At 46.1% G+C, this 19,037-nt stretch overlaps 3 protein-coding genes across 3 annotated transcripts; 1 reads left to right on the top strand and 2 right to left on the bottom strand.

The window, feature by feature from the left end:
* Window positions 1-2,802: 2,802 nt before the first annotated feature.
* Window positions 2,803-3,810, bottom strand: H6S33_007426 (uncharacterized protein; the record flags this gene model as incomplete). The annotated part of the gene is made up of 3 exons (XM_044838774.1): window positions 2,803-2,992; window positions 3,068-3,368; window positions 3,564-3,810. The coding sequence occupies 3 exons, from the start codon at window positions 3,808-3,810 to the stop codon at window positions 2,803-2,805; spliced, it is 738 nt and encodes a 245-aa protein (XP_044688962.1).
* A 9,671-nt stretch (window positions 3,811-13,481) lies between these two features.
* H6S33_007425 (uncharacterized protein) lies at window positions 13,482-14,869 on the top strand (the record flags this gene model as incomplete). Its single annotated transcript, XM_044838773.1, has 2 exons — window positions 13,482-13,526; window positions 13,577-14,869. The coding sequence occupies 2 exons, from the start codon at window positions 13,482-13,484 to the stop codon at window positions 14,867-14,869; spliced, it is 1,338 nt and encodes a 445-aa protein (XP_044688961.1).
* A 1,582-nt stretch (window positions 14,870-16,451) lies between these two features.
* On the bottom strand, window positions 16,452-18,911 carry H6S33_007424 (uncharacterized protein; the record flags this gene model as incomplete). Its single annotated transcript, XM_044838771.1, has 7 exons — window positions 16,452-16,690; window positions 16,830-16,982; window positions 17,072-17,217; window positions 17,303-17,586; window positions 17,641-18,149; window positions 18,205-18,516; window positions 18,593-18,911. The coding sequence occupies 7 exons, from the start codon at window positions 18,909-18,911 to the stop codon at window positions 16,452-16,454; spliced, it is 1,962 nt and encodes a 653-aa protein (XP_044688960.1).
* Window positions 18,912-19,037: the final 126 nt, after the last annotated feature.

The raw sequence follows: 19,037 nt of genomic DNA, 5'->3' as shown, positions 1-19,037 counted from the left end.
CCTCGGAGTCGAAGAGTCGCGATCGGGGCCCTAATTTCCCTTCCTTGTTTTTATGATGATAATAACAATTATTATTTATGTCTTCCGCTACGCTTCTACTCTACGTATGCCTACCCAACCAGGTAGGTACAGTAGTAAAATAGTCTCAAACAACCCAGCCAGTCGGCCAGCCATTCCCGCGCAAAGGAAGCGCTAATTAACCCACAACAACAAGAGAAAGAGAAACCCGGGACTGAGACAGGGCGGGATCTCGGAACGGGGCGATGATCATGACGTTCCCACGTCCAAGGCAGGGCAGGGGGCTATCAACGTAAAGTAAGGGCCGGCTGGGTGGTGGTTTTGTCGGTTGGTTGGTCTTGGCCGAGGAGGAAACGGGATGTGGGGACCTTCTGGAAGTGGATATGATTATCGATCGTCAAGAGTTTGGTTTTGAGCCCTAACCCACGGAACATCTATCCATGGGCCCGTGAGACTGACTGTAAATCTTCAACTACACTGCTAGTAAGTAACTGAGTCCCGGGTTCTACCCCATCTAAGCCCTAGTCTACATGCAAAACCGATATATATGGAACCTTCTATATCAAGAATCATAAGAAAAAGAAGGTGCTTTTGGAATGTGCGGCCGCTGGGAGGTACACTGTTCAGGATTGCGACATCACCAAGCTTAAGTCCAAGCCTTATCAAACTAACCCCCGCCCCCACTTGGTCATGTGGGTATGTAGAGATCACGGAGATCTATATCGTACTCTACCGTGGCGGGGTGCTTTCGGAATCTGCGGCCGCTGCAGATTTAGAACTGAGTGAGTGTGAGAGTGAGTGAGAGAGAAAGACTAGTTGACATGATGTATCACGGAGATTTACCTGTTCCATATATCAAAAGTATATGCGGCCGCTAGAGAATGTCGGCATATTCGAAGTCAATACCTACATGCGTCAAGCTGGTAAACATGTCGATTCGATGATTACCGCCCTGAGTAAGACTCTCAGGTCCGCAATCCGGTCCTGTATCTTGGTACTTGTGTGTCTCCGCAATATTGTCCACGGGTCCAAATGATTACCTCTAGCTCTGAGCATGAGTCCAAGTGCAAGTACATACTTAGTGTAGTGAGACCTAGCTAGCTGGAATATTGGAGATGATGTGCAATCTTTATAAGTTATTCTGCAACTAGGGCATATCTTACTCGAGTCTCCAAATAACCTCTTCATCTGCAGCTATGGCCATGACCCGCATATAGTGTAGCTGAGTAGTACCTATGATGAGGTACAATTAGTACCAAACTAATCGGGACATCAGCTTACATTCTTGGGCCAGAAGTTCGAAAAATAATCCCAGGGTTAGGTTTTCCAACCCAGAATCCCCAGAGCCACCTCGAACCAATTGCAGCATCTGAGATACGGCACCGATCAGGACAGGGCACCAGAGACCACTCTCGATACAAGAACACCCAGATATATCGAACGCCACACAACCCACCCCTAACCCTCCGTCCAGGTAGAGCTTTGAGCGCAGCATCCAGTCCCATCCTGCCTGAGCTAGAGCAGCCAATAGCAGACATATACAAAGAAACCGTCTAATTCCATAACAGGATAATATTCCGAAACCCCATCACCAGTCCGGGCACAGAACAGCAGCTCCCAGCATACATATATACCCCTAACCCTGAGCCCGAGTACTCTACCTACGCCTAGCTCAGCAGCACCCACATAACCCCCACCAGTTCAAGACACCCCGCCATGCATGTTACACAACACCGGTTCTGGTGTGGTGGTGCACTGGTAACGGGTGGGGTTGTAGGTTTAGGGTTCCTGGCCACCGCGGACACCTCGAGCTCGACCACGATTATAAGGTGGTCTTAGTAACGCTGTCCACAGTCTAGCCTATCGAGACGTGTCACGTTTATATGTATAAGACTCGATAGGCTTTCATCCTCCTTCGTAATAGAACATCTATCCTATTACCTATTGAGTCTTCGTACAACGACCCTATAGAGCTGGCTAGCTACTGCGGAGATATTCAGCCATCCACAGAGGAGTCATGCAAGTACATGTAGCTAGAGGTCCAGCTAGCTAGCTACCAAGAAGCATAGAATACCGTGGTTAACACCCGGCCCGTGCCTCTCTGTATAATATGCAGGAAGGTAGAGTACCGGCGGTAGGTACGGTACCTACATACCTGCACCACGATCATTGGCTTCAGAAAAGACGACCCGCTCTACATACATGGACGTATACGCAAGCTCACCAAAACTACCGGCTTAATTCCTTAATGGTCAGGACGAGAAAGGCATACGAAATATGCTGCAAGTGTACAGAGCGTGTGCGTGCCTTCATGGCCGCTCACTCATCACGCACAGCTACGGGCATTATGCGTGTGTGAAGTGTTCTTGTCAATGACACAGTTCACTCCACTACATATCGCCCATTGACCCCACGGCAATCCAGAAAGTCCTTTTAACATTGGATTTGTTCTGTCTTCACCTTCACACTGGAGCCCGAGAGGGATTGGAGCGGTTGTTAGCCTTTGGAAGATGTGGTAATATTCTCTATCTTGCGATTAGAGTAAAGAAATGTAGCAACTAGATAAGTCCCCTGCACCCCACCCCACCAACCCCCCTGAAGACCCATCCCTATGCGTATGTATACAATAAATAATAAAAGAAAGTATTTAGTAAAACCGAAAAATGAACCCATCAGCAGAAAGGTATCCACATTGCGAAAATCATAAAAAAGACATTACGCCCAATCCTCCGTCCCAATATAATCAAACCCAAACCATAATCAAAATAAGAAGAGAAACACCCACTAATCCCTGCCCGCAGTAATCGGCCTCAACTCACTCTCCGCAACCTCCACCATAGCCTCCTTCCTACCCATCACCACCGCATCTCTCCCCGCCCCATGATCCGCGCCAAACCTCGAAAAGATGCTCCTCTTCTTCGGCCTTGCCGCCTCATCCGTGAGCTTCACCTCCTCGAACGCATCCTCCAGCGTGCTCGAGAAGCCCGGGCCCCTCCTCAACGGCCGCTGGTCCAACGACAGCCGCGCCGACGGCTGCACATCGAGCGACGCGCGCGAAGGGCGCACATCGAGAGACGCGCGAGTTGTCGGGCGCACATCCAGCGACGCGCGCGTAGCGGGCCGCAGGTCGAAAGAGCCCCGGGACGGCGCAATGTCCGTGACCGGGGAGCGCGCGGAGATGTCGAATGAGCGACGGTAGCACTCAAAGGACTCGCGCGGGATTACAAATTGCTCCTCTTCGGAGGGTGGGGTCCGGACTTTGGAGCTGTGGGAGGAGCTTTCGGATTTCTTCCAGAAGCTCTTCTTCTCCGGGGGGGAGGGGGGAAGGTAGACTCCGCTGTCGTTTACGACTATAGGCGGGCGGGTTAGTGTGATTGCTCTCTTTTTAATTTTTTGAAAAAAGTGAGGTTTCAGTATGGTGCATTGATATCCCCCCCACCCTCTTCCGTCACTGGAGTTTGTGCGAGGTGGGGTTAGATGGAGCAACAGCAACACCACGAAAAAAAAAAAAGCAATGATAATGATGCCGGAAGCAAGCTACATACCACTCAACTTGTACCCCTCATCATCTGCCTTTGGAATGCTGATCGCGCTTACACTACCCTTCGGCTTTGACCCAGCCAGAGTAGTCCTCGGGCGCGCATTATCCTCGTATCCGAGCGAGACCTGCGACTGCGACTGGGAAAGATTCTCGGTGATTACAGAGTCGGAGGAGACATTGTTGAAAGCTGTGGTAGTGGTGGTTGGAGGAGCAGCGGGAGTCCTGCGGAAGGGGTTACGTATAACCGGCATATTGATTGGTAGGAATAATAGGTGAGGTATAGATAGGTATTGGAATGTTTAGAAAAAGATGTTTTGACAGTGGATGGAAGGGAGGGAGCGAGCGAGGGAGGGGTTGTGTTTGCTTTGGAGCGAAAGAGAGCTGAATGGATGGAGGCTGTTTTGGGCACTCTTGGTACTGGGCAGGATCAATAATAGATTGGTAAGGAAGACTGCACTTCCAAGCAAAGATCGAGACAAGGCAAAAGAAGGAAAGAGTGAATGTATGTGGTGGGTATGAGTACTTCAACAACGATAGAGACAGCACCGGCAGCAACAACAGCCCATCATCTCACCAGATAGATGCCTGTCCTCCTTCCAAGTTATGTATGTATTTGCATGGGTCTAACGGAAGCTCCAAAATCCGAACGAGCGAAAAGAACCAAAGAAAAATCAGTTCGTTCGCATATACCGGCACTCCCCGGCGGAGTTGAACCATCCCGAGGCTGTTTTTTTCTCTGTGAGGGGAAGAAGAGGACCCTTCTCCACAGATCAGCTCCGCCTTTCTGCCCTTCTTCATCCGCCGCCCCGGAAGCCGGTTTGGAATGGATGCACAAGGTGGTTTCCTTCTTCGGTCAGTTGTACTATGCCTTAGGGCTGGCCGGAAACCGGATACCCGTGAATCATCAGTTTTGCCGACGTTCTGTGCCTAATCCATCTCGGACTTTTTTTTTTTTTTTTTTTTTGCTGAAGAGCGTGTGCTTTAGCTGCTGCTGCATGTAAATATTAGTAAACGTAAGTAAGGTACTTATATAAGTAAGGTAAATTGTAAGGGTTCTTCGAGTGAGTGCCTTGCATAAAGATTCAAACGGGCGAAGAGCTTTTGAAAAGAAAAAAAAACTTCTTGTGGTATGTGCATGCATTTGGATAAATCGATTCAAGCCCTCTTCGTAACCAGACTACATACAGTACCTACTCTAGAGTACATGCATGTACTCTAGGTATAGTAGAAGTCATATGCCTGCCCGGCGCCCGCCAGCAAACAACAAACGAGCTTCATGTATGTGCTTTGCCTAGCTGCTCGAAAGAGAGGCAGGAAAAACATACATACAGCACATGTTTCGGCCGCGGGTAAGGCTGATGAGGAATGTGAAGCACATATTTACCGGTAGAATATATTCCTGTCATGCCGACATGAGCACCTTTACCTTTACCTAGGTATGCTCGTGTCTCGTGCATTCAGAGCCCGAGTCATTTCCCATGACCTCCACGATATCGGTTGAGAGCATGGCAGAGCCTCCACCTAGATGCCACCCAAGGCCACCAAGTCTTATCTGCCGGTAATCGGACTGTAAAAAGGAAAAAGGGTTCAGGGCCCGCCGGCCAAAAGCTCGGTATATCTCTAGCGCTAGGAAAATAAAGAAGTGTTCTAGAAGCGAGATCTACTACTACTTCTAGATCTAGGAATCGGGATTGCATTGGTGGGTGTGGCAGAATTCGACTCCTCTTCTAGCTAGTGGGGTGCATAATTGTGATATGCATTCTCTACCTAGTAGTTTTCAGGAGTAGAGCAGAGCCCCGATTTTTTTTGTGAAGCGAATAGTACGTGATTCTACAACAAAAGTTTGGATTGCTACTGATATAAAGTCGAAGAGCAAAGTTAGTAGACTACATGTATTAATCTCAATATTCCATTCCATTCTCGCGCTCGGCTGTTGAACTCTATTAATACCGGCGCCAAACTGACCATTCCTTTAGGCCCATTCATATCATAATATAAAAAACCATCTTATTAGACCAAGATAGAACGGATTATCATTTAACCTCGATCGCGGATTGCTGCATAGCGATAGTTGAAACGATTCTAGGCTCTGGCCGAATTTAGGTTTTTGTACTTCCTGACATGTGATGGTAACATCCTACCAACCAGCTAGGCGCCTTGGTAAAGGCTGGGCAGTTGAGTGATCATTGACACTTTAAACTTTGCCCGCCCCCGCGGATCCATTCCAGTTAACATTTTTACACTTCTATGTACGTTATATTAAGCACACACACAGGCCTTGTATGTAATTTCTTGATGCACCTATCCTGTTGCAAAGATACATGTAGCCCTTTTAATAGGTATGTCGTGGTTCTACGAAATTTGATCCGCGGGCTGATGCCCCGCGGTGGAGTTGTTTGGAGTCATTGGATGAAGGTAGGTACATACTGGGTAGATAGGAAAAGTATTACAACCATCACACTATTATAGCGAGTATCGGCTAATTAGTATACGAGTTGCGATATTGATCTGGGAGCCGAACGTGCTATTCTACTCATGTACCGTTAATTCTCGAGAAATCCACTATCTCCGCTTGGTTAAATCTTAATTCCGGGTAGGGAAAAGTGTGTATCTACACGAATCCGTGAAGTTTGATACGCCAATTCGCCTTTGCCCGGACTTACCACATACAAATACGGAGCTAGTGGATTTTTCGAGAATTAACGGTACTTGTAGAGTAGGGCTTTGAGCCACTTTAGTCCATAACATCTTAGATTAGATTTTTCTATACTCACGTTTTGGGTTTATGTAAGTACCTAAATTCTGTTGTAGCAACCGATTTATTGGTCCGATTGGGCCAATATCTAGGTTACTAGGGGATAGTACTGGTAGCGATCCTGATGCTTGGTGTGCAGGCGCAGAAAGCCGGCCTCAAACTATGTATCTCGAGTACCAGAAACAATAGAGAATAAAGCCAATTAAGCCCGTTTCTTACTAAATCTAATTATAAACCCACAACCAGCCAAAAAGAACAAATAATGGTTGCCAATTCGATATTCACCACCACCACACCGGCGACTACCTGAATTATGCTTTGGTACCCCTCTTCCACCGGCCGAGTACGTGGGGAGTCAGTACTTGGTGAAACAATAATAATCATACTGTCGTACAAGGGCCTTTGTTAATCCGTCAAGACCGTGCACAAGCTGAGAGAATTTAGGTTCTGTTATAAACGTGAAGCCCAAAGAACGCCTTCCTCCCGAGAGGTTTTGGGAGAAGAAATAAAAAACCTTAATAGTTTATGGCCATCTGTATAACCCTCTCCTCGTGGTCCATGGCTCATGTATTACTCTTAGACCCTCTGAGGCATAAACTACGTCCTGAAAAAAGGAATCCCACACGGTACATCATATCCATTCACGAGGACACGGAAGCCTGCTTTCTCAGTTCATCCAGCTCACGTGTAAGATTACAAAGCTAGCGAGAGCAAGGATGACGATGACGATCTTGTTATATATTGATGAGAGTGGGTTAGGTCTTGAGAATCGAGGCCAGTCGGCGACGAAATTCATAAAAATCTTTTTTTTTTTCTTTCTTTTTCTTTTTTTTTCTCCTTTTTTTTCTCTTTTTTTTTTCTCTTTTTTTTTTTTTTTTTTTTTGGGGGGGGGCGGGGGGCGTAAATATCGATGTAGACTTCTGCGCCTGCGCATGCTGTGAGGGTATGTGTGCTACCATCGAGCCTCTCGTACCCCAATAACCTAAGCCCGAGCGTGGAAAATGGCAGCTGGTTGGTTTAGTGCTTCTAGATAAAACATTGATCTGGTTAGCTTCTTTCAATCGCCCTCGATTGGGACGTCCTGAACGTGTACATAGGCATGACCTGACAGGTTTAAGTAAAGCTAGTGAGATCTGACACAGTGGCGGTGTAAAACACCAAAAGCCTCAACTTTAATGTGTACATTTGTGTGCAGAATGTGCTGGTTAGATACATGTAGGTTGCAACCCCAACCTCCCCCCCCCCCCCCTTCCCCTGAGGCCTGTAGAACAAGACAAAATAGTGAACAGAGAGTATGCGAGAGGGAAAAAAAAATATAAAATGTTAAAGCGGTGTGGAGTAGTGATGAGCATTCGAGTATCAATGCTCATACCTCCATGACCATATAGTGTTATAGAATATATAAAGTTATGAATGAATGGGTACGTTGTGATTATCTGAGGTATTTCTCCATTTATGATAGAGCACTGTCTCATAACGGCTGAAATATGCAAAAAGAAATGCCTTACGGGACGGTCCACGTTCCAAAACCCATAATTCTCAAATTCACCGGGCGAAAGGCTCTTCTTCTGTTGGATATTGGATATACGGCTTTTGCCAAGCATCGAGTGACAACCCGTGAACGATGTTCTGTATCTCTTTGTAGCAGCTACAACCAAGCTTAGCTGAGAAAAAGTAATGAGAGCGGGCTAAGAACTTATAATTGAAAAGTGATTTTCAATATGCAAAGGCCAGCATAGGTTCTGTGCGTTGCAACCAGGAATTTGTGGTATTTCTTTTTTATAGAGCCCGTAGAGTACTCTCCTAATACTTGGTCCGGAACGCCCAATGACAACTAGCCAACGATATGCTCCCCACGGTGAGCCACTCCCGGTCCCGAATCTGCGGTAGCGAAATTTTTGGCGTGCTGTGAGTACGGGCATAATACTACAATAACGATAGAGTTAGGGGTGGTTGGATCTCTCGGTTCCTTGGTTAGAGTAGAGTAGCATAGTCATCGGAATAGGGCTTTTTTTCGGGACCGCAGACGGAACACGCTGTACCTACTCTACGAGTATATCCGTACCAATTGAACTACGGACGGATCGCAAATCCGTCGATGATCCGCAGTGGTCTTGCATCGATGCCTAGAGTACCGACTACTCTACTCGTAGTCTCCGGATCCTGGCGTTTTTGGACTGGGCCACTATTGCATACACCCAAAATCAGGATCTTGGCGTATTTTTGTATGGTATGCAATATCAGTCGCGTTCAAAAACGTCAGGAAGTTACGAGTAGGTAGCCGAGAGAGTACAGGGGGGTTTGAGACCAAAAAAGAACTTTAACCTGCATCATTCACATCCTTATGTATGTGCTCTACCCTTTGGCTTACAGTCGCAACTCGATATGCCGGAACTCAATACACCGGATCCCTTGCTGTCCCGTACGAGATCCTCTGAGAATATTATTTTTCCTACTGTAAAATTAATTTGCTATCCCGGATTTTTTGCTATCCCGTACGAAATCCTTAGAATCTTGGCAATCCGGCATATCGAGTTGCAACTGTAGTCTAAGCATGTCTCTTTTAACTTGTCTGAGTAGAATTTTCTTTTATAAGTCCAGATTCATCTTGCTTGTAATGTAGAGTAATAGCTTCTCTCTCAGGTATTGTATGGAACGGGCCCCATACAGCACGTCATATGGGAGGCTACTAGACTACGCGTTAACATTATGAAACTCTATCAACGAATACTAGTATACTTGAACCTATCACAGAGTATAGGTATATGTCTCGGGGATCACTTACTTTGAGTAGTTGTAATAATTATTGCAACTCAATCCGCAGATGCCCGGTAATTGTACCTAGCAGAAATCCGGGAACGTCCAACCCGAGATATACCGGTAGAGTGGGTGTCCCGTCCGACATACCTGCGTTCGAGTAAATCGGGAATTCAAGATTCCAAGACTTTGCCCCAAAGAAGGCGTTCTTTTCAGCTCCATTTAAGCGGCAAGTTCCTTGAGAGTAGATTTTTTTTCTTTCTTTCCTGCGAGTGATGGCAGTCCCGACTGGTACATGAGCCTAAGCAAGCTCCCGTAGGCAGCTACATGTACTCTACATAGAGTACTCGCAGCAGGTAACAAGTACTCGTAATTTTTTGGCGTTTCCGGACTGGACTGGGTCTGCATACCACCAAAATATGGTTGTTATGCACGATTTTCGCTCATATGCAGACCCAGTTCAGTCCGGAAACGTCAAAAAAATTACGAGTACCCGAAAATGCACGTCCTAATCTGCAATTTCCATTGGAGTAGAAGTCAAAAATACACCAAAAACTTGTAGCTGCATATTCGGGTACTTCATGCCTGTCGCGAGTATGTACGTAGAGTAACTGGGGACATGTAGGTACTCTAGAATAGTAGAGGCTGTACTAGGGTGTAGCGAAAAGTGATCAGAATCTGATAAGACAAATACACGTATTCACCGCAGCATTCACTTATCAGATTCTGATCACTTAAACTCAACACCCGGTACATAGGGTAGGTCGCGAATAGATGACCGTGATGGCGGTACCTATTACATTTGAGAGTGAGGGGTTTAGATTTCCAATCCGAGCTCTAAGAGAGAGAGAGAGGGAGAAAGAAAAAAAAAAGCAAATGAGGAAAAGAGGGAATTCTCAGGCAGTGTGGCTCATGGTGCGGCTGACTGGTACTGGAAGTCGAGTGTTCCGTTTTGATCGTTCTATGACACGTGGGATTTCCGTCAGGAGTCCCGCCGTGACTTGAGCCCTTTAGCACGCAACCCAGCTCTACCGAACCGGTATTGCAATGAACAGCACATCGCAGTGTCTGTATTTTTGGAAGTTTCAACACGCCTGGCTGGGCGGAGGAATGGAATGCAATACGTCAATGACTGACTGGATTCCTGTATACATGGATGAACTCATCACTCACACGATTAAAATTTCAGTGACAGCACGCAGCACGTTGGGAAAAATATGTTTTTGTGGCACAATTTCCTTTTTCCAATTCGTGGAAAATTCCAGGGAAACCGAGCCGTTAAGATCTCGCCTCTTCTCTCTACAAGGGTATATACAAGCACTCTAGGGTATTTAGTTAGGGAAGAGTAACTAATGCAGGGTGTCCCGGTAACGGAACAATTCGACTACAGGTAGGTAGGAGTAGATTGTGCCCTAGCTGTGTACCGACAGATTCAATGGGTATAAGCTCTGTCAGACTATCCTTCATACGTATACAATATTCTAAACATCTTGAGTTACGAACTCCGAAGGCGAGTGGCTTTCTTTGCAGCGTAGCACTGGTAAGTACTAGGGATAGCGAAGTTATGCATACATGTAGATTTAGGTGCTTGGCATATCCTTGGAAATACTCTACCTAAGTACCTACAGGCTTGCAGTCGCCACTAGATGTTTAAATAAACAATACATGGTTGCCACCAAGAGCACAGCCCAGATAACTTAAAAATCCAAAGGTCGATTGGCTTAGTTTGTGGCGTCTGCTATTAGTGATAGTGGTGACTGCCAACGACAGTTGGTGGGCACCAACCCTCTGATTCTCTGATTGTGATAGGTGTGCTGTTACAAGTCTCACTCGTATTTCTCAATGCCGTCACCGTTGAATTGACCCGTGCCGAGAGGCCGTGCGGCTCATTTAAGTGTAACCTCTGTGACTTAAGTGACATAGAGGTTTTTCTGCTCCTGACTTTACCCCAGTGTTGCATGGGAGCGGTAAGCATCCGCACACGCCTCCTTCCCAAGTGAGAGATCGATTCCGAATACCTTGTGATTGGGGGCTGGTATTCACACTTTATCGAGCCTCGAAACGCATGTTCGTCTCCTGTTTTGAAATCATATACATAAGTTATACATGTATCCATACATGTACTTACATCTGTTCGCATATCAGTCGACCTGGATCCTATTGAAAAGTATGGCTCCGGCAGGCTGAATGAGTAGAGCAAAAACCCGTGTAAGTACCCTAAATTATTATTGTTATCTTTCTAGTATTCTAGTAGCCTACATGTAGCTATAGGCACTTGAGACGTTTGTAGTTAACTACATGTACATAGTTCCTGGCACTAGGTACTACTACTCTAGAGTACTGTACTCCAGGGTCTTCAGCGAGAGTAATATCTCTATCCCTGACCCGCACTCCCCAGTCACACTGTCAGTACTCTTCATCACCTACGTATGTATGTATGTATCTACAAAACAAAAATTCACCAAAAACGTGAGTCGACCTGTATCTCCGACTGGACACTCACACAGGATCGAGGCCGAGACAAAGCACTTGTCGGCGTTTTTCGCTTGTGGATGTGAGAGGCCCTGACATCAATCTTGTCCCAATTCGGGAGGCTTCCCCTGCCCAACAAAGGTTTCCCCGCAACATCAACATTTCCTCATCAAATCAGCGTGGGTGATCGGGAGAGCTATGCCGATCATAATCACAACTCTGATCCAAGTGCAGTTAGCTGTTTGTGAGCGTTCTAAAAAAAACACCCCTGTATGGTAAATTCTTTGACGACATCAGAAATTCGGGAGTGGTTAAGTTCTTCTGACAGGGGCGCCCACCACCACCACCATCCGCGATCTTTACACTATGCGTACATTTTTAACCTTTCTTTTTTCCCTTCCGTTCTTGTTCCCTCATCTTCTAGAGCAGCCATAGCCAGCTCTCTTATTTCCTTGGGACCTGTGTGTACCTGTCCTTGTTGCACAACCTTGACCTTGTGGCAGATTCTATAATTCTTTGGTCACCTGTAGCTGACTTTCGCTTGATGGCACCAAAATCTTATGTGCATCACAGTCACGCTATTACACGAGAGGAAGAGAAATCATCTTCTCTATCAAAGTCAGAATTGCCGGAGAGGGTTTGGGGGGGGGGGGGGGGGGGGGGGTTACTCTTTAGGTATTGGAATATTTATCTCTAAATTATACATACCACTGAGGTCTAGAGGTATCTATCTTTGATCCGCCAGTGTTAGGGTTCTTAAAAAAGAATAAAAACCTATTCTCGAGGGCCCTGTTATTCCTGGAGGGTTTCGTTTTGGATCTGATCCTAAATCAACCCTTCCAAGCAAGACACACTTGCTTCATGCTCATACCTGGGCTGCCAGCAGTGCGAACCGCCGGGGAGGGCGATCTACTTTTTCTCCTGGAGATCCAATGACGACTGCCGTTGTTGGGATTGCGAGGCACTGGACGAGGTTATTCTGTAGAGTACCAGAGGATGAGACATTGTGGTGTATAATCTACAATTACAATACTTACCTACACCAAACCAATTGAAACAACCATCACTGGACAAGTGCGAGCCGTGCGTTGGCGAATCTACAAGGACACGGGAAAGCCTGAATAGTACAGATTTGGAAGAAATAAGCAAGTAACTTTTTTTTTCTTTCACTTCCGCGGTCTCCCCCGCCAATCGCTACTCTCGTCTATGACCCCAGACCTGGAGTACCAAGAGCTATTGTGCTGTCCAGTAAATAGTGCGCCCCCCCCATCGGTCAATTAGTGTGTCTCACCTGTTCGCTTCAATCCCACCAGGGCTACCACCACCCAACATCTTGCTTTCTCTACCTAATCTTCTTCAGGCGTCCCCCCCCCCCCACCTCTCTTTTCATCTCTATCCCTCACCTCATCCATCCTATATACTCTGTACTCTTCCCCCTAATTCATTCCTCCCCTCCTCATCCCCCACAGTCGTTTTGAACACTGCACTCGTTTCACAGCCCTGCTTTTCGTCAAACAGTCGCTACTTGTGTCAATTGCATATAATTGTTATTGTTTCTCTTTGCTTTTGCTAGGCAAGAGACTGATACAATGTGAATACCTATTTACTGATTCTATTTATGCCCGTGCACTTGATATTTAAATGTCATGTTACATATCGCTAACACGTCTTCTTCCCATAGATCCCTCGTCCCGCTGTTCACTGCATACTCCCGTTAAAGTCACTCCAGGATCACCCAATCCCATTAGGAATCGTTGACATTCGCTTTGAAAATCCCGGGTGGCCTCCATCCTTACACCTCACTACCGTTTGCCCAATCAATTGTTATATCCAATACAAACCTCTGGTCGTCTTACAATAGCCAGCGAGAAGATCAATTGAACAGAATCGACGTTACGCATCTAGCTATCCGCTTGTTGTTACTAGTCGTTGCCCAATATGAGTTTCTGGGATCACATGAAGTTGTGGGAGAAGATGTTGTTGGTTTGTTGCCTTATGCACTTGATAAATTGAAATCTGCTGACTTGGTAAAGGTGTTGGCTGTTGGAATGTTTTTGACACTTCTTGCTGGATGCCTCAAATTAATATACAACAATTACAGAGTCAAGAAGCATACGAAGATCGCTGAGGCTAGAAAATCACACATAGAAAGCATTGGTGGTGGAACCGACCTCGTAAAGTCGAAGCAGGATGAGATCCCGTTTGGAATCAAGGCATTGGAGGCCGGGGTAGAGGTGGAAGGCATTTACATTTCACGGCCCAATACTCCTGCTCGCTACACTCAAAGCCAGGCTACCCTTGTCGGATCCGACGCAGCAAGCCAGAAGTCTCGCGGTCAGGGACCTCCAAGCCCCAGATTTGCTCATGGAAATGGGTCTGGAAGCTCATCACCTGTGCCCTCAATGAAAAGTGGAAGACCAATGGTTTATCAACCCAGTCCTTACGTACAGCTTCCCCCAGCAAGTTATGCCGGAATGTCTTCAGTGCGCTCAAGTGCATCTTCGCTCAACGGTACACCGCCGATTACCCGACACTCATCAACGGAAAGGGTTCAACAGAATCACCGACCTTATTCCGAGAATGGACAGGACTGGCAGGGAAAGTCTATTCCAACAGTCCCGGATGCCGATACCCTCGCAAAGTTGGAAGGACGACAGTCATCTGGTTACGATTATTCAAAGAGCGGCAAGCGGGGTTCAAGCCGAACCCCGAGCCCTCCTGAGAGTCAAGTTTCCCCAAGTCTTCCTTCAGTAGACGAGGATGGGCCGTCAGAAGAGTCATCGCGTGAATCTGATTCAAGTCTTGAACGTCGCCAGCACCCTAGATATTCAAGACCGGGTGGGCTTTTGGCAACATATTCTTCACCTTCGCTCCCATCAGCATTGAATCGCCCTGTGTCTGAAACAACCCAGGGAGATCTCTCGGCTCTTCATTCCCACCGGTTGTCTCATGCTGCTGAGGTTGGTCAGCTTTTACCGCGCAAACGGCAGTCAAATAATCCTGGCAGTGTCACCCCAACTGGTGAAGCAAGCCAGCCTTTTTATTCACAAGCTACATCTGACCCAGTATATGCCCTGGACATTGCAATCCCAAAGGGTGGACTTGATGGCCTTCATTATCCACAGTTGCCCTCAATGGATTCCTTGCCGACGCGGAAAGATACTCCATTTGATAGTGATAGCAACTGGCTTCCAGGATCAGAGCAAGGTGAACAAGTATTATCTAGCTCTGACTCGTCGCTAGAACGAAAACCTATAAAGGGCAAGGGAAAGAATCTGTTGAAAAAGGATAAAGGGAAGGATGTGGATTTGGAGGCCCAGAGTTGAAGTAGGAGTTGATTACTGTTTATGCATTTCCTTTGTTTTTTCACGCTTCACGACTGGCTTTCTCATTTTCGACTTGATGGTATTCAAAGTCTGACTGCTGTGGCGCCCTATGGCGCTGCATGCATGCATTTCTTTTTTCCCCTCCTTTTTTTCTTCCCTACTCGCTCTCAATTTACAGATGGCGTTCATTCATTTACATAGACACATAAGGGGAGGGTTGGGCGGTTCACTCATTTTACGGTAACGATATTTGGGGTATTTCTTGCTTTTTATGGCTTTTTTTTTTTTTTTTTTTTTTGTTGCGATGCATTATTTTATTGGTATTTGCTTCCTTTATGTTTGCTTGACATTACTACACGAGTAAAGGTAGGTGGTTTGTTTGAGGACTCGATCTTTGTTGATTGAGCAAGCAGAACGGGGTGGTTAGGCAAAATGGATAAACCGTGAATCTTGGATTGAGGTTGGAAAAAAAGTTATGAAATAGCGAATCGGGGATTATTATTTAGCACCCCTAATATCTAATTATCTGTCTACATATGCGTTTGTGTTTCCGTTTCTGGCCTCATGGAATGCTGTATTGGGAAGTGCAAGACAAAGTGCATCTGGCTCTATCATTACTACAGTCGTTTGACGAATACTGCCAGTTGACGAACAGGGGACTTTGAGCCAATAGAAACTAAAGAACTGGAGATCTCACAGCTTGGCTGTTGCTTGACTGTTTCTTGCCATACTTGGAACCCCTGGCAGTATTCGTCAAGTGACGGTAAACGACTGTACTTTCGTTGGACGGATTTCGGCGTCTTGGTGGTTGCCCATAATTCGCTCTGCTATATCTTGCATTGTGCTTTTGCGATCATTACAGAGATTTTTCTAGTCTCAAATTTACAAACGTACCTCACGTGGGTCTTGGGCTAGCTTTTCTGACAATAAAGACCGTTCAGTAAGCCGCATTTACTTATTGGGAATTAGGAGTTGCGGTGACCCAGATACCAAAATTCATGTTCCTGGAATTGGGAACACGGGCCGAAAAGCTTGGCTTAGTTGCCTGCTGCAAAGACCCGTGCAAGGATACGGCGTGCTCTTCGTGCTACCTGCCGAGACATGGAGATGTCACTTACGTACTCAAATAGGCTGTTTGAATAGCTGGGCTAACAAACGACAACAAAGATACAGCAGCGAATGAGCACGAGGAATCGGTGAGCCCATCGAGGATGGTGTACTCTGATAAGGCTACACTTGTGGTACTTGTGGAGTACATACATCATGTATGTGATTCTGATAATTCCTTTTTTTTTTCTCTTTGCTGTTTGACCCTCCACTCCCTCCTCCTGAAGTGTCACCCTACAGCAAAACGGGATGAAATACGCAGGCCAAGTAGTAGGGCAACCCAACACGGCACGATCAATCCCTGACTTGACTACTGCGTGAACAGTTGTAAGTACATACATGTACCAGCCCAGTTCCTCATACGGACAACAGTCCATGTTTTAAGTATAGTACAGATGCTTCCCCAATCATTTCCCTATTATCCATCCAACCACCTCTGCCAAGGCTAGACCCAGAGTGATATGTATATTTTTTTTTACTCAAGAGCCTCAAGGATCACACTAGATCCTTTGTTTCCATCTTCAACTGCAGACTTCAGCCTCGCCATGGACTTCTTCTCTTTCAGCTCCTTGCGCAGATCGGATCCGTGCTCAAAGCCTTCTGCTTCAAGCAATCCAACCACAATGAACGATCCTGCTCCTGTTGCCCAGGAAAGAAGGTGAGGCTTGATTTTGGGGTAAAGAAGATTGTGGAAATTAATTAGTGGCGTGACAACTGGAAAGATCCGGAGTAAATTAGCATTTTTCTCCTGACTGAGGAGGGAGAATCGCGCAAGTAAAAAAGTAAAGAGAATCATGGGATGAAGGGTCAAGTAGTGGACTGTAGGGTTATGGTTGGTGTAACAGTATCTTACCTTCAACCTTCTTTTCTTTAGGATTGTAGTGACCACCTGCTACAAGAGTCTTTAGCATTCTACCACCAAAGGCCGTGCCTACAATATGGCCTTCAGAAGTTGGATCGCCTGCTGTTTGTTCGGCAACTCTTTCTAGCGTTGAGGCTTTATCACCTGCAGGTAAAGACAAATCGGGTTAGCGTTAGCCACAGAAAAGGCTTAATTCGAGTATTTGCTAACGGAAAGGGCAGCATGTGGCTTACCGGTGGCGCCCAAAAGAACCTCAATGATAAATTGACACCCAAACGAGTTTGCACACAAATCTTCGGCGTTCCCGGTGATGCCCTCTATCAGAACAGGAGAAAAATGGTTCCTTAGTTCGGACTGGCGCGTTTCTGGGTCTTTCTTACTGCAGATTAAAATGCCGTGTCAGCGAATGATTCTTCAGTGTATTCGACATGTTGTTTAAGAGAGCATGCCGACTCTTTACATACCTGGTCGCCTGGCGAAGCTCGTCAATCTCTTTGAGGAGAGGAAGTGCCGAAGGTGGGAGAAGTCTAGGTTTGCGTCCGGCAAAAGGATATAGGACGGCGATCCGACCGAACTTGTCAATTGCAAGATTATTGAAGTTTGACTGAAACTCAGGCAGCAGGGACTTGGCCACAAGGACAGTATCGTCCACAGTTTCGAATACTGCTACAAGGACAAGGTAAGCTACTTCGCTTGTAGCAAGTTGCACAGTGACTGGTTTGAGTTGTTTTATCATCACTTTTCGGTCCTGCTTAATATTAATATTTTGTTTGTACTCTTGTAAATGAGCCATCTTCCATACCTTTGCAGTTCCCAGCGCTAAACATCGCATAACAACCTGAGTACCATCTTTTGTAAAGGCAATATCATGTACGTGTTCCTTTACTAGCTCAATGAACTCGGTTACTTCTGGGGTACCAATTTTAGCGTTGGAAATATACTCCAGCATGGCTTTATGAACGATTGTGAAAAACACAGCGCCCTTCTCTACCACGCCAGAGATAAGGTCAAATAGAGACTTCATAATGATGGCCCTCTTATCAGGCATTTTCTCAAGAATATCCTTCAATGATGTCGTAGCATCTTTTTCGTCTTTGAAAATGGCAAATTCAACACCATAAAACTCGCGGAGAAGCATTGCTTTTTGTGCTGGGGTGGCATATTCCCGAAAGCAATCTTCAACGACAAAAGATGCTTCACGATGCTTGATCAGCTTTCGCACGCTTCCGTAGAACTCTTCTACAACCATTTTCTTCATTTCGGGGGAACCGTAATGCATGAGCTTAACAACCATGTATTTTCCGTAACTGCCTAAATTATAAAAGTCAATAATTGTGTTTCTCTAGGCGAGGCATTAGCGTCTTACTTTGCGCTAAAGCGACATATGTTCCTTTCAGCTCAAGTGTGATATTTTCCTTCGTCTTTTTGTCACCGTACTTTAACGCAGTCTGTACAATCCGAGATGCATCGTGCTTGAAGACCAGCTCTTTAACGTTTCCTTTGATTAGTTTTGACAACTCTTCAATGAGACCCTTTCGCTCGGCAGCAGGCAAATGTCGTCTTCTAATCTGTTCCCATATTTTTTTCCCTCTGATGAGGATGTTCCCGAGTGGCTTTGCTTGCTTGCGTTCTGCTGCAAGACGTTTCTGTTCCGCATGCGCTTCTTTGGATTTTGAAGCTGCCGAACGAGGAACAATTGCATTAGTTTCCACCTAAGTAGTTCCAGCCTAACAAGATATTCATAAACCACTTACATCCAGTTCCAGCCTCGGCGCTCCCGCCTGCTTTCCTTTCAGTGTCCATTTTGTCACCTTCCTCGTCACCTTCCTCATCTTCTTCCTCTGCCTCGCTCCCGTCATCCTTGATGCCCACGAGCGCATCGTCATCGTCCAATTCGTCGCTATCGGACTCCACGTTTAATACCGGTTTTGACTTTGGCGCAGCAGCAGCAAGTTCCTTTTTGCTCTTCTTAGTTTCACCATCTTTAGGGTTCTTTTTGGTAGATTCTTTCCCATATTTAGGCTTCTTACTGGCCACGGGGTAGTTATCTTGTTTCCGTTTTGGTGCCGCCATTGTGTATCGTCTAGCGTAGTGTATATTGTAATAGAAGAATTCTAGTAAAACAAAAATTCCACTGAACAACCCCAAACCAACTGGGAAAATTTCAAGCCAAGTCTTGACCCGGCTTTCTAGTTACCC

The sequence above is a fragment of the Morchella sextelata genome (genome assembly GCF_020137385.1).
Source record: "Morchella sextelata strain SCLS chromosome Unknown scls_23, whole genome shotgun sequence".
Lineage (NCBI taxonomy): Eukaryota > Fungi > Ascomycota > Pezizomycetes > Pezizales > Morchellaceae > Morchella > Morchella sextelata.
Note: the sequence above shows the minus strand (reverse complement) of the source record. Positions and strands in the feature narration are given on the sequence as shown.